Source organism: Nerophis lumbriciformis, linkage group LG20 (genome assembly GCF_033978685.3).
Source record: "Nerophis lumbriciformis linkage group LG20, RoL_Nlum_v2.1, whole genome shotgun sequence".
In the NCBI taxonomy this organism is placed as follows: Eukaryota; Metazoa; Chordata; class Actinopteri; order Syngnathiformes; family Syngnathidae; genus Nerophis; species Nerophis lumbriciformis.
The window spans coordinates 29,493,699-29,509,136 of record NC_084567.2 but is presented as its reverse complement, the minus strand read 5'-3'; the positions used below and the strand labels follow the sequence as shown (position 1 = coordinate 29,509,136).

Below are 15,438 nucleotides of genomic sequence, written 5' to 3'. Positions count from 1 at the left end.
CTACATTAAAACATTCTTGTTCATACTGCATTAATATATGCTCATTTTAAACTTTCATGCAGAGAGGGTAATCACAACTAAGTCAATTATAGCAAAACTGTATTTATTAAACAGTTATTAAGCAGTGGCACAAACATGTCATTTCCAAAACAGAAAGTGCAAGAATGACATTTTAAAACAAGCTATTAGTCCACTTTTGTGCATGATGTCACTAAGATGACATATCAAAACAACACTAAATTAAAATGCACTTTGGTACAGAACGCCACTACAATAGTTAAAAACAAATAAAGTGTACTTTTGTGCATGATGTCACACAAGATATTTCAAAAACAGTTTTTTTCATACGGTGTTGATCTGGAAATTGTTGCTTCGGCATTTTGTGGGTTTGGCACCGAACGGAGATGTTGACATGCAGTTTCAAGCACTTTTCATTCTCTAGTGCAGTGGTTCTCAAATGGGGGTACGCGTACCCCTGGGGGTACTTGAAGGTATGCCAAGGGGTACGTGAGATTTTTAAAAAATATTCTAAAAATATCAACAATTCAAAAATCCTTTATAAATATATTTATTGAATAATACTTCAACAAAATATGAATGTAAGTTCATAAACTGAACATTAAATCAAGTAGGCTATTCCATTCATTACAATGCAACAATGCAATATTCAGTGTTGACAGCTAGATTTTTTGTGGACATGTTCCATAAATATTGATCTTAAAGATTTCTTTTTTTTGTGAAGAAATGTTTAGAATTAAGTTCATGAATCCAGATGGATCTCTATTACAATCCCCAAAGAGGGCACTTTAAGTTGATGATTACTTCTATGTGTAGAAATCTTTATTTGTAATTGAATCACTTGTTTATTTTTCAACAAGTTTTTAGTTATTTTTATATCTTTTTTTCCAAATAGTTCAAGAAAGACCACTACAAATGAGCAATATTTTGCACTGTTATACAATTTAATAAATCAGAAACTGATGACATAGTGCTGTATTTTACTTCTTTATTTCTTTTTTTCAACCAAAAATGCTTTGCTCTGATTAGGGGGTACTTGAATTAAAAAAATGTTCACAGGGGGTACATCACTGAAAAAAGGTTGAGAACCACTGCTCTAGTGGGTGACTTTTCAAATGATGCTACAAATTAGCAGTGCTGCTACTTTTTGTAGCAATGCTTTTGCCGCATAATTGTTCAACATATCCCCGCTTGAAGCCTAACCACCACCAGACGATGGACCCTGTGCTGTTTTTCTTGGGAATTAATTCTTCCTTCATTTGTTACCAGATTCGCACCTTCTTTCTCTCGTATTACCACTCGCACCACTCCGCTACCATCACAGCTAATGTTACCCATGTAGCTACCTGTCTGCTCCGCGAGGGCGTATGACGTTGCGACAGTATGTGACGTATGCAAGAAGATGCGCTTGTTTATGTCTCTGTGAGAAGGAGAGACAAGAACGAGTGGGAAATGCATGCAGTGTAATGCCCACAACTAAAAGCAACTGCGTGAGAATGTATACTCGAATATCACGATATAGTCATTTTATATATCGCACAGAGACAAACCCGCAATATATTGAGTATATCGAGTACCGTATTTTCCGCACCATAAGGCGCCCTGGGTTATAAGCCGCGCCTTCAATGAACGGCATATTTCAAAACTTTGTCCACCTATAAGCCGCCCCGTGTTATAAGCCGCATCTAACTGCGCTAAAGGAATGTCAAAAAAACAGTCAGATAGGTCATTCAAACTTTAATAATATATTAAAAACCAGCGTGATGTGGGCGCGCATGGAGTCGTATATCAACATGGACGGAGCTGCGTGAAAAAAGCCACCCGGCCTCTTCGCGTAAACTTACCTTAACCACTCGCTCATCTTTTCTTCATCCATCCATCCCTTCGAGTTAGCTTTTATGATGACGCCGGCTGGAAAGGTCTCTTTTGGCAAGGTCTTCCTTTTGAATATCACCATGGGTGGAAGTTTCTGGCCATTAGCATGGCAAGCTAGAACCACAGTGAAGGATGACTTCTCATTCCCTGTGGTGCGAATATTCACCGTACGTGCTCCCGTTGTATCCACAGTGCGGTTCACAGGAATATCAAAAGTCAGTGGAACCTCGTCCATGTTGATAATGTTCTCTGGCCGGATCTTTTTTTCAGCTATCTTGTTTTTACAATATGCACGGAAAGTAGCCAGCTTTTCTTGAAAGTCTTTAGGCAGTTGCTGTGAAATAGTAGTCCGTGTGCGGATGGAGAGATTGCGTCTTTTCATGAACCGGAAACCTGTCGCTTAGTAGGAGCCATTTTGTGGTCTTTACAGATGTAAACACACAAAGGAAATGAAACGTAATATCCGCGCGCTTCTTCTTCTTCTTCTACGCGGGCGGGTGGTTGCTTACAGTAGAAGAAGAAGCGCTTCCTGTTCTATGGGGGCGGGTGCTTACCTTGGCGGTTGCTTGCGTAGAAGAAGAAGCACTTCCTCTTCTACGGGGAAAAAAGATGGCGGCTGTTTACCGTAGTTGCGAGACCTAAACTTTATGAAAATGAATCTTAATATTAATCCATATATAAAGCGCACCGGGTTATAAGCCGCACTGTCAGCTTTTGAGTAAATTTGTGGTTTTTAGGTGCGGCTAATAGTGCGGAAAATACGGTATATCGATATATCGCCCAGCCCTACTACCAATCCAAAATACATCCAGACTTCAGATGTTGTCCGTTTACTAGGAGGGCAACATCTTAACGTCCGTGTGTTGTTTTGCGCCATTGCAAACAGCGCTGGTGCGCATGCGACAACTTTGTAGGCGCGGCTACTGATGCATTTTCAGGAAGTGAGCATCCATCCATCCATTTTCTACCGCTTGTCCATTTCGGGGTCGTGGGTGTGCTGGAGCCTATCTCAGCTGCATTCGGGCGGAAGGCGGGGTACACCCTGGACAAGTCGCCATTCATCACAGGGCTGGGTATTGTGGCCAAACAGTTCAATTTTTGTTTCATCTGACCACAGAACTTTCATCCAGAAGGTTATACAGTGTCTTTGTCTATGTGATGTCAGATGAAACAAAAATTTAGCTTGTTGGCCAGAATACCCAGCAATATGTTTGGAGGAGAAAAGGTGAGGCCTTTAACCCCAGCAAAACCAATTCCTACCGTCAAGCATGGTGGTGGTAGTATTATGCTCTGAGCCTGTTTTGCTGCCAATGGAACTGGTGCTTTACAGAGAGTAAATGGGACAATGAAAAAGGAGAATTACCTCCAAATTCTTCAGGACAACCTAAAATCATCAGTCCGGAGGTTGGGTCCTGGGCGCAGTTGGGTGTTCCAACAGGACATAACCCCAAACACACGTCAAAAGTGGTAAAGGAATGGCTAAATCAGGCTAGAATTAAGGTTTTAGAATGACCTTACCAAAGTCCTGACTTAAATGTGTGGACAATGCTGAAAAAACAAGTCCATGTCAGAAAACCAACAAATTTAGCTGAACTGCACCAATTTTGTCAAGAGGAGTGGTCAAAACTTCAACCAGAAGCTTGTCAGAAGCTTGTGGATGGCTGCAAAAAGCGCCTTATTGCAGTGAAACTTACCAAGGGACATGTAACCAAATATTAATCGGGAAGCAATCCGCCATTTTCTCAAACACATTACAAACACAGAGTCAAATCAGCTCTGTTATTTTCAGTTTTTTCGACTGTTTTCCGTACCTTGGAGACATCATGCCTCGTCGGTGTGTTGTCGGAGGGTGTAACAACACGAACAGGGACGGATTCAAGTTGCACCAGTGGCCCAAAGATGCGAAAGTGGCAAGAATTTGGACGAAATTTGTTCAAAATACGAGGGTGTGGGGAAAGCCGACGAAATGGTCAGTCGTTTGTTCCGCACACTTTACCGACGAAAGCTATGCTACGACAGAGATGGCAAGAATGTGTGGATATCCTGCGACACTCAAAGCAGATGCATTTCCAACGATAAAGTCAAAGAAATCTGCCGCCAGACCCCCATTGAATCTGCCGGAGTGTGTGAGCTATTCAGGGACAAAGGACCTCGGTAGCACGGCAAGCAATGGCGGCAGTTTGTTCCCGCAGACGAGCGAGCTAAACCCCCTGGATGTCTTGGCTCACACCGCTTCTACCGTCCCTTATGCCACCGAAGATGATCAAGAGAAGAATATCGACCCTAGCTTCCCTGGCCTGCTGACATCAACTCCAAAACTGGACAGATCAGCTTTCAGGAAAAGAGAGCGGATGAGGGTATGTCTACAGAATATATTAATTGATGAAAACTTTATTCATTACTCGCAGTTTTACGTAAATTATTATACATAAACTGTGTTTACCAATAATTTAGCTTAAAAACATTTATTTTTTTCAATCATTCGAGTACATTCGGGTAGTCTTGTGTAATGCAGTATTTTGTGTCTATTTATAAATATATGTTCTTAGCGCGCCTGAAATGGGCTGTCTGCACTCTCAAAGTGCATGTTGTTGCCAAATGTATTTCATATGCTGTAAACCTAGTTCATAGTTGTTAGTTTCCTTTAATGCCAAACAAACACATACCAATCGTTTGTTAGAAGGCGATCGCCGAATTCGTCCTCGCTTTCTCCCGTGTCGCTGGCTGTCGTGTCGTTTTCGTCGGTTTCGCTTGCATACGGTTCAAACCGATATGGCTCAATAGCTTCAGTTTCTTCTTCAATTTCGTTTTCGCTACCTGCCTCCACACTACAACCATCCGTTTCAATACATGCGTAATCTGTTGAATCGCTTAAGCCGCTGAAATCCGAGTCTGAATCCGAGCTAATGTCGCTATAGCTTGCTGTTCTATCCGCCATGTTTGTTTGTATTGGCATCACTATGTGACGTCACAGGAAAATGGACGGGTGTATATAACAATGGTTAAAATCAGGCACTTTGAAGCTTTTTTTAGGGATATTGCGTGATGAAATTTGGAAAAAAACTTCGAAAAATAAAATAAGCCACTGGGAACTGATTTTTAATGGTTTTAACCCTTCTGAAATTGTGATAATGTTCCCCTTTAAGGAAGCAATTGCGGGGGAAAAACTAAAAGAGTTAAGCTTTTACCAAAGGCAGCAATCATAAATAGGCCTGGCCCGATTTTTGATAAGTCACTTAACCGATGATAAATGAAAATTAAAGTCTGTAAGTTTTCCAGCGTCGATAAATCGCCATGTGCATGCTTCAAGAGCATTCATCGCTTTTAGCGTCAATGCGCGTTTGTACCATAGTGCAATGAAAAGAAGAACGTGAATTATCTTGTCCTCATTAAGTGTATTTGACTCTTTGCTCGACGCAGGGCCTCGAGCCCGCTGGCATCACACAGTGCAACTAGTTAGCATGTAGCAGCTAACATGGACAAAATGATTACACACAAATGCCACCGCACCAGCGTGGAAATATTTCAGTTTAAAACTTTAGAACAAGATGAGCCAATCAAAACCAGAGAAGCCAGTTTGCTGAATTTTGCGCTTGGAACACAACCACCCGACAGTCCGCACTCACTTCGCGTTTGGTGAACAAGCCAGGTCAGTGTAAACAAAACCGTGCAAAAATAGTCTGCGCTCACAGAAAGTGTGGTTGAATACATTTCTAAAGACATACTGACATTTATTAACGTTATAAAACTAGCATTTTTTAAGAAGTGCACTTTTTTTATTTTCCAAAATAAGCATAGAGGAACATTTTTATGGCATTTGAGATGTTTTTCACACTTATTAAGGCAAATAGTACGTAAATAATAGATTATATACAGTATAGCCATTCATACAATATATTACCGTATTTTTGGAGTATAAGTCGCACCGGAGTATAAGTCGCATCTGCCGAAAATGCATAATAAAGAAGGAAAAAACATATATAAGTCGCACTGGAGTATAAGTCGCATTTTTTGGGGAAATTTATTTGATAAAACCCAACACCAAGAATAGACATTTGAAAGGCAATTTAAAATAAATAAAGAATAGTGAACAACAGGCTTAAGTGTACGTTATATGACGCATAAATAACCAACTGAGAACGTGCCTGGTATGTTAACGTAACATATTATGGTAAGAGTCATTCAAATAACTATAACAATAAGAACATGCTATACGTTTACCAAACAATCTGTCACTCCTAATCGCTAAATCCCATGAAATCTTATACGTCTAGTCTCTTACGTGAGTGAGCTAAATAATATTATTTGATATTTTACGGTAATGTGTTAATAATTTCACACATAAGTCGCTCCTGAGTATAAGTCGCACCCCCGGCCAAACTATGAAAAAAACTGCGACTTATAGTCCGAAAAATACGGTACTTAAATTTGTTTTCATGTAAAAAAAAATATTTTGAAAGTGTGGTGTGGCCATGATCAATTACATGTAAATCCCTGCTAACTATTTGTTGTTGATTATTGATTATGTATACTAGTGCTGTGTCAAATTAAAAGTAGCAATGGTAAGAGATGCCAAACTTATAGTAGACTCAATCTTTTTTCCACTAAAACGCTCTCATCCATTTTACCGTTACAAGCTAAGGTTTTTGTGCTGCCCATTAATTGTGTTTTTTGATTAGATGTTTTTTATGATCGGGAAAATCTATTAATTAATCAAAATTTGATTGATTGTCCAGCTCTTATATATACTGGCTGGTTTCAGAGGCCCTTTAAACAATCAAAACAATGATACAACGATTGAACCAATGCAGTGTTCACTCAGGCTTCACACTGAAACTACTACTGTCTGGGTGGGTCTGGAATGCAGCTGTGGTTTTCTGTGGTTTACTACAATGCAGTTTTGTACTTTTGTCATTGTTTCATCTCATTGTGGTACAGGCATATTGCTGTTGTCCGTAGCTGTCAAACCGCTGATTGTATACATTGTAAAGGTAGATCTGTCTTATTGGGGACTCTTGCAGTAAATCTGTAGATTAGTCTTCTCATTGCTTAAATCCAGGATTTTTCATGTTCGTTGTGGTCTCGACAGCCAATGATTGAACATATCAATCTAATTACGTCATATTTGTATTTGGAAATGTTCATTATTTGGAACTTTTAAGTGGTGGAGACTTTATTTAGCTGAAACTGAGTTGTTTGCAGCTTCATTTGAAAGGCCTCTTATCTGCATCAATGAGCTTCTAGACCTCTATGTTCCCCACCTAGTGGAAAACTACTGCAATGGCCGGTAAGCAATCCAGTTGCAAAATGGTGGAGATCCGCAGACAGGCTTCTCTGCCTCCCTTCCCCCCTTCCTGCCTCTTGATATAGCAGATGTTCATTTGTTCACCACCAGGGGGAGGGAAGAGCATAACGTATTTTATGACTGCATTCATAGAAATGATCAAATGAGGGATTTTTATTTCTTCCATACACAAAATCTAACCAGGTTCATTGAGACTATTGACATCCGAAGATTGTCTCAAAGCATTGTTAACCTTTGCAATGCACTTCAGGTTCTCTGCTGGCTTCCAGGACTGACCTTGTTTCTGCTTGACAAGGTGCTTGTCCGTCCTTGGCTTAGGGACCCGCTGAAGTATGCTTCTGTAAATTTGTCTGGAAGACTCATTTTTTGGGAGCACCGTGTCTACCTGAAGTATTTGCAGTCTGAGGCCTTGGAGAGGAAGATGTTACTGAATGAGTCATGAAATGCAGTTTTCCTTTGTGACTCCTGCACTTCTGTAGATTAAGAACCAAAACATTCAGTATTGCTTCAGTTTTGCCGACTACAATTTTCAATTTAAGTGCAATTTTACAAAGGTAACTTAATTTGGATCATGTAAATCTACAGCTTCCTTAAATATGCATACCCAAACAAGGGTATAAAGAGAAAAGCCTTAGAATGTGACATTTAAAAGCAAGTGTGGATTCTGCTGATAGAGGGTTCCCATTGCAAAGCAATGCAGCTCATTTTATTATTCTTCATAATTATTATTTATTTTTTTATCTTATCCGGGTGATTTTTTTAGCAATTTTTTTGGTCACAGTTTCGGTCACCGCTTGCAATGGACACTTCCAATTTTGCTTGCTAAGCCACGCCCCCTTGGTTTTTGTTGTAATGTCCCACACTTTCGTCAAAGATTTTAAATAGTTTTTCTTCCCAATGCTGAAAATCTGTTACAGCATATATTTAAGAGAAGGCTAAACTACTTAGCCCAAGGCTACATTCACAAAATACCGTATTTTCCGGACCGTAGGGCGCACCGGATTATAAGGCGCACTGCCGATGAATGGTTAATTTTTTTTAAATATGTTTTTATATATTAGGCGCACCGGAATATAGGGCGCATTTAAGGAGTCATATTATAATTTTTTTCTAAATTGAAAACACTTCCTTGTGGTCTACATAACATAGCATAGATTATGTTTTACAGATCATCTTCAAGACGCTTTCTGACAGTCGCTTCCAGAAGCGCCGTTTTGTGGGCGGTTTTATTTACGTGGTTCACCTTCGGCAGCGTCTTCTCCCCGTCATCTTTGTTGTAGCGGTGTAGCGTGCAAGGATGGGAGTTGAAGAAGTGTCAAAAGATGGAGCTAACTGTTTTAATGACATTTAGACTTTACTTAAATCAATAACGGAGCAGCATCTCCTCATCCGGAAAACAACCACACCGGAAATGTGTCCCGTGAAAAACCGTCCGACCGGAACTCTAATAACTAAAGTTCCTTGGGTAAATAATGTAAACTCACTACGCTGGTATGTTTTAACGCTTTCATGGCGAGTTTACTGACAGATATAAGTAAGAACTTTACACTACTTTATATTAGAAAATGGCACTAAAACATTTACTACTAAAACATTTTGATAGATTTTTGAGCGCTGTGTGTAATGTTCTATATTTTCAATGGAACATTTCAAATGTTGGTGTTGTTTACTTGAGACTATGAAAAAGGAGGATTACCTCCAAATTCTTCAGGACAACCTCAAATCATCAGCCCAGAGGTTGGATCTTGGGCGCGATTGGGTGGGCCAACAGTACAACGACCCCAAACACACGTCAAAAGTGGTGGAAAAAAAAGGCTAAATCAGGCTAGAATTAAGATTTTAGAATGGCATTCCTAAAGTCCTGACTTAAACGTGTGGACAATGCTGAAGAAACAAGTCCATGTCAGAAAACCAACACATTTAACTAAACTGCACCAATTTTGTCAAGAGGAGTGGTCAAAAATTCAACCAGAAGCTTGCCAGAAGCTTGTGGATGGCTACCAAAAGCACCTTATTGCAGTGAAACTTGCCAAGGGACATGTAACCAAATATTAACATTGCTGTATGTATACTTTTGACCCAGCAGATTTGGTCACATTTTCAGTAGACCCATAATAAATTCACAAAAGAGCCACACTTGTAGAAAATATTGGAGACTCAAGACAGCCATGACATTATGTTCTTTGCAAGTGTATGTAAACTTTTGACCTCGACTGTATGTATATATGTATATATACATACAGTATATGTATAAATATACACAGTGTATATATGTATATGTATATGGGTTACCCACATATGCGGTCCTCTCCAAGGTTTCTCATAGTCATTCACATCGACGTCCCACTGGGGTGAGTTTTTCCTTGCCCTTATGTGGGCTTTGTACCGAGGATGTCTTTGTGGCTTGTGCAGCCCTTTGAGACACTTGTTATTTAGGGCTATATAAATAAACATTGATTGATTGATTGATGTATATACAGTATATATTTAGATATCTCTGTGTTGCCTACTTGTCTACATGCAAAAGGATCCCCCTGCTGACCTCCGTACGGGCTGGACTCTCACATTATGACGTTGGGATCAGGGGTGGACCACTCCTCCTATGCATCAGTCGGTGTCGTCTCAGCGCCCCGACTTGTCTACATGCAAGAGGATGGGGGCTGACCTCCCTATGGACTGGACTTTCACATTTATAACCATATCCAATTGGCATTCATTGCACCGGTCACCCAAGGGTGGGGGTTTCCTCACATCTGCGGCCCCTTCCAAGGTTTCTCATTGTTCCCATTGGTTTGAGTTTTATTTTGCCCGGATGTGGGATCAGAGCCCAGGATGGCACGAACAAAAGCACTCGGGTCTGGTAACCTAGTAAAAACTGGAAGTGATTATTGAGCAATGGGTCGCACACGCTAAACAGCCAATCAACTATCACGTTGGGTTGCGTCATCTTGCTGTCTATTCTTTGCATGGAGTGAGAAGAGAAAGTAAAAATAAGTGCTGCAGAGAAATTGTCAGAAAGAAAGAATTTGTCGATAAAACAGGAAAGGTTTCCTCAACAGTATGGCCGTTTTTTTTGTATTTTTTTTAAAAACAAACCGGTACTGTATAAATAAAATAAATAACAAAATATACAAATGCGCAACATTAAATAATAATTTGGTCCAATAATAATTAAATAGTAATTACTGCATTACATACATTCATTTCCATAATTAAATAAGAATATCAGACCAAATTAAATGTTACTTAGACCAGTGTTTTTCAACCTTTTTTGAGCCAAGGCATATTTTTTGCCTTGGAAAAATGCGGAGGCACACCACCATCAGAAATCATTCAAAAACAAAAACTAGTTGTCAGTAAAGAGTTAATGTCGCAATTGTTGGATATGAATTTAAAGCATAACCAAGCATGCATTACAATAGCTCTTGTCTCAAAGTAGGTGTACTGTCACCACCTGTCACCTCACGCCCTGACTTATTTTGCTGTTTTCCTGTGTGTACTGTTTTAGTTCTTGTCTTGCGCTCCTATTTTGGTGGCTTTTTCTCTTTTTTTGGCATTTTACTGTAGCAGTTTCATGTCTACCTTTGAGCGATATTTCCCGCATCTACTTTGTTTTAGCAATCAAGAATATTTCAGTTGTTTTTATCCTTCTTTGTGGGGACATTGTTGATTGTCATGTCATGTTCGGGTGTACTTTGTGGACGCCGTCTTTGCTCCACAGTAAGTCTTTGCTGTCGTCCAGCATTCTGTTTTGGTTTACTTTGTAGCCTGTTCAGTTTTAGTTTTGTTCTGCATAGCCTTCCCTAAGCTTCAATGCCTTTTCTTAGGGGCACTCACCTTTTGTTTATCTTTGGTTTAAGCATTAGACACCTTTTTACCTGCACGCTGCCTCCCGCTGTTTCCGACATCTACGAAGCAATTAGCTACCGGCTGCCACCTACTGATATGGAAGAGTATTACACGGCTACTCTGCTGAGCTCGAGACAGTACATACACTCAACAACAACACATCATTTGCAGATTAAAATTACTGGTTTGCATAAAATATTTTTAACCCAAATAGGTGAAATGACATAATCTCCCACGGCACACCAGACTGTATCTCACGGCACACTAGTGTGCCGCGGCACAGTGGTTGAAAAACACTGACTTAGACCACGTTACTTCCTGGCAGTAAACCTGCAAACAATTGTTCTTCTCAGGTTTTGCTATGTTCACACTTTGCACTATTTTGTTACACTTTATTTAGCATTTCCTACGTATTCCTTATTTTTGCACCTTAATTTAAAGCGGTTGTTTGTTTCCTTTCTGCCATGATAGCTGAGGGGATTAAATTATCAGAGGAAGGTTACATTTGAAATTAAAATGTTAACATTAAATATATTTTTCTTCTAATCAGACTCTGTATTTTCTATAGGTCATAAAAAAATATCAATAATTATCAATATCGACCAATTTAAAAACAGTTTTCAGCCATATTGCCCAACCCTAGTCATAAAGTTTAAATTAGTTTTGAAGGCCAAGCTCAACTCCCAAAGGTCAAATGCCATCTAGAGGTTAGCTACATGTTACAGGCCCATTTTATATCCGCACATTTGTTTTTCTTATACTTTGTTGTTGTGGCTGCAAATCTCGGGTTACCTGGACTAAGCTCACCCGGGGTGGGACGGGGGCGTGGTTGGGGGCGTGGCTAAAAGGGGAGGAGTATATTTACAGCTAGAATTCACCAAGTCAAGTATTTCATATATATATATATATATATATATATATATAAGAAATACTTGACGTTCAGTGAATTCTAGCTATATATATATATATATATATATATATATATATATATATATATATATATATATATATATATATATATATATATATATATATATATATATATATACACACACATATATATATATATAAAATAACTACTTGAATTTCAGTGTTCATTTATTTACACATATACACACACATAACACTCATCTACTCATTGTTGAGTTAAGGGTTGAATTGTCCATCCTTGTTCTATTCTCTGTCACTATTTTTCGAACCATGCTGAACACCCGGTCTCTGATGATGCATTGCTGTGTGGCACGCACAAAAGTGCTTTCATCAAATGCACTAGATGGCAGTATTGTCCTGTTTAAGAGTGTCACAACATTGCTGTTTACGGCAGACGAACTGCTTTACGGTATACAAAAAAGTGACTGCTGTTGTGTGTTGCTGCCACGCTGGGAGGACGTTAATGAAACTGCCTAACAATAAACCCACATAAGAAACCAAGAACTCGCCCTCCATCATTCTATAGTTATAACGTGATTGGGCAGGTACGCTTTTTTATATTGTGGAGGACCTGAGTCTGCCTGAATTTCGGGAGATTTTTGGGAGAAAATTTGTCCCGGGAGGTTTTCGGGAGAGGCGCTGAATTTCGGGAGTCTCCCGGAAAATCCGGGAGGGTTGGCAAGTATGACATACATTTAAAACAAATCTGTTAATATTAATTATAGTATTAACATTTTTTTGTACATAATACCGTCTATTTTTCAATTGTTGCTGCTTATCGTACAATATACTTTGTTGAACATTTATTTATTTATATTTCTCCAATCGTTTTTAGACACTTTTTCTTTATTAGAAGCACCTAGCAACAAATCTAGCATAATTTTTTGGTGTTCTTGTAGACCATATGTAGCAATTATTTTGACTTAGGGGCCACATCGAGAAAAAACAATGTGTCTGGGGGCCAGTGTGTAGGTGTGTGTGTAAAACAACAACAACCCCAAAACATAAAAAAATACATGTGTGTATATATATATATATATATATATATATATATATATATATATATATATATATATATATATATATATATATATATATATATATATGCATGTGTGTGTGTATATATATATATGAATATGTGTGTGTATGTATATATATGTGTGTGTATATATATATATATATGTTTGTGTGTAAATGTATACGTGTATATATATATATGTGTGTGTGTGTGTATATATACGTATATTGGCAAAAAAAGCTATAAAGAGTGTCTGACTTTGTGTGTCATCTTCTAGATGCTATAATGCATTATATTACTTAATTTTGTTTTGACTTTAAAGAAAAAAACACCAAATTTTTAAGCTGTGGCGGCTAATATGTTGCCATGGCACACTGCCACAGTCAAATACATTAAAGTCTGTTGATCCAATAATCCAATAATCACTGTTCATGTTTAGAAGCTTGTCCTGATTAATGTATTTCTTTTTTCATTAGTCCACTGGTCTCGCCAAAGAAAGCATTTGCAAAGGCGAAGAACCATCTAATAAAGACGGACTGGACCTGGCGAACAATGGAGCAACAGGTATCATTTGTGTATATTTAAAGTTACATTTTCTAATTTTAGGCAGCAGCGGTTAACTGCCTCACAGTCAGAAGATCCGATCTATGTTGGAACATGTGTGTGTAGAGTGTGCATGTTCTCTCCATGCACACCCAAAATAATGCATGTTTGGCTAAGTGGAGACTCAAAATTCTCAAAAGAGATGAATGTGTGCAGTATATATATTAACTGGAGAATACTATCCTGTCAATACAGCATTGTTTTCCAAACTCATGGGCAACTAAAGTAAGCCTTTCATGTCGAGTGTTGGAAAAAGACAAATACAAAAAAATGTAACTTCTGTTTTGCCTCTCTAGGGAAACAAAGTAAACAACATAAATATAAAAGACAAATATTTTTTAAGTGATATCCCCTCTTTTCAAATGTTGGTGTAATGGTAACTCCTAAGTAGGGATGTCCGATAATGGCTTTTTGCCGATATCCGATATTCCGATATTGTCCAACTCTTTAATTACCGATACCGATATCAACCGATACGGATATATACAGTCGTGGAATTAACACATTATTATGCCTAATTTGGACAACCAGGTATGGTGAAGATAAGGTTCTTTTAAAAATATTAATAAAATAAAATAAGATAAATAAATTAAAAACATTTTCTTGAATAAAAAAGAATGTAAAACAATATAAAAACAGTTACATAGAAACTAGTAATTCATGAAAATGAGTAAAATTAACTGTTAAAGGTTAGTACTATTAGTGGACCAGCAGCACGCACAACCATGTGTGCTTACGGACTGTATCCCTTGCAGACTGTATTGATATATATTGATATAAAATGTAGGAACCAGAATATTAATAACAGAAAGAAACGACCCTTTTGTGTGAATGAGTGTAAATGGGGGAGGGAGGTTTTTTGGGTTGGTGCACTAATCGTAAGTGTATGTTGTGTTTTTTATGTTGATTTAATAAAAAAAACAAAAAAAAACAAAACAAAACAAAAAAAAAAAACGATACCGATAATAAAAAAAACGATACCGAAAAATTCCGATATTACATTTGAAAGCATTTATGGGCCGATATTATCGGACATCTCTACTTCTAAGGCTGGAACGATACCCTCATATCACGAAAAAGACAATACACAATATTAGGGTCTCGAAGACGAGACAGTATATTAAAATTAATTTGAAGCAGGGCCGCCGTGTTTGGTGGTATAGTTGGGACAATTCCAAAGGCCCGTGACTGGCAGAGATTTTAATTTCCATGTGGACCAGAATTCCTGACAGCGCCTATGTTTTTAGAAACACCACTGTGACAAAGTGTATATGACTGGGTCACAAAGCAATGCAAATCATGCAGACTTTGTGAGAGCCAACAACGATTACTTTGTCCAGAAACATTCTCAATATAAAGAGGATGATCTACAAGTTTTCGAAGCTTTGCTGAACAGATCCAGCATCATGTAGCAGTATTGCTAAGTGCTAAACAAGAAATACAAACTACGAACAAAATAAAACAATAGTTTACTTAACAATGCCTGCTCTTACTTTGATGACGACTGACAGAGTGTCCATATCTTCCCGTTTTAGATGAAGCATTAATCATGATGCACACAAAGGGTTAACAAAGAAAAGTCTCCCCACAGACATTATCTTAGGTTGTGTGTGTTTGTCTCCATCGCGGTTATAAATTGAATGTCACAGATGAACAACTTCTAGATTCATGGCTAAATCCTCCTAATATCCAGATGAGAGGCATGATTTATAATCTAGAATAACTTTGAGGAGCCGAGACGCGATGATGCAGGAGCAGCAAGACATCGCGGCCGGCTCACAGTAAAGCACCAGAGGGGTACTTAGCTCTGTGTTATTAATTCGCCATTAAAAATAGTTTT

General features: G+C 38.4%; 1 protein-coding gene across 3 annotated transcripts in view; it reads left to right on the top strand.

Annotated features, from left to right (window-relative positions):
- Positions 1 to 15,438, top strand: part of ehmt1b (euchromatic histone-lysine N-methyltransferase 1b) — an 83,828-nt gene that overhangs the window by 13,187 nt on the left and 55,203 nt on the right. For all 3 annotated transcript variants that reach the window (XM_061980764.2, XM_061980763.2, XM_061980762.2), the window contains exon 2: positions 13,472 to 13,559. In XM_061980764.2, the coding sequence (XP_061836748.2) occupies positions 13,548 to 13,559 (12 nt within the window). In that variant the 5' untranslated portion in view covers positions 13,472 to 13,547. The remainder of the gene's footprint in view (positions 1 to 13,471; positions 13,560 to 15,438) is intronic.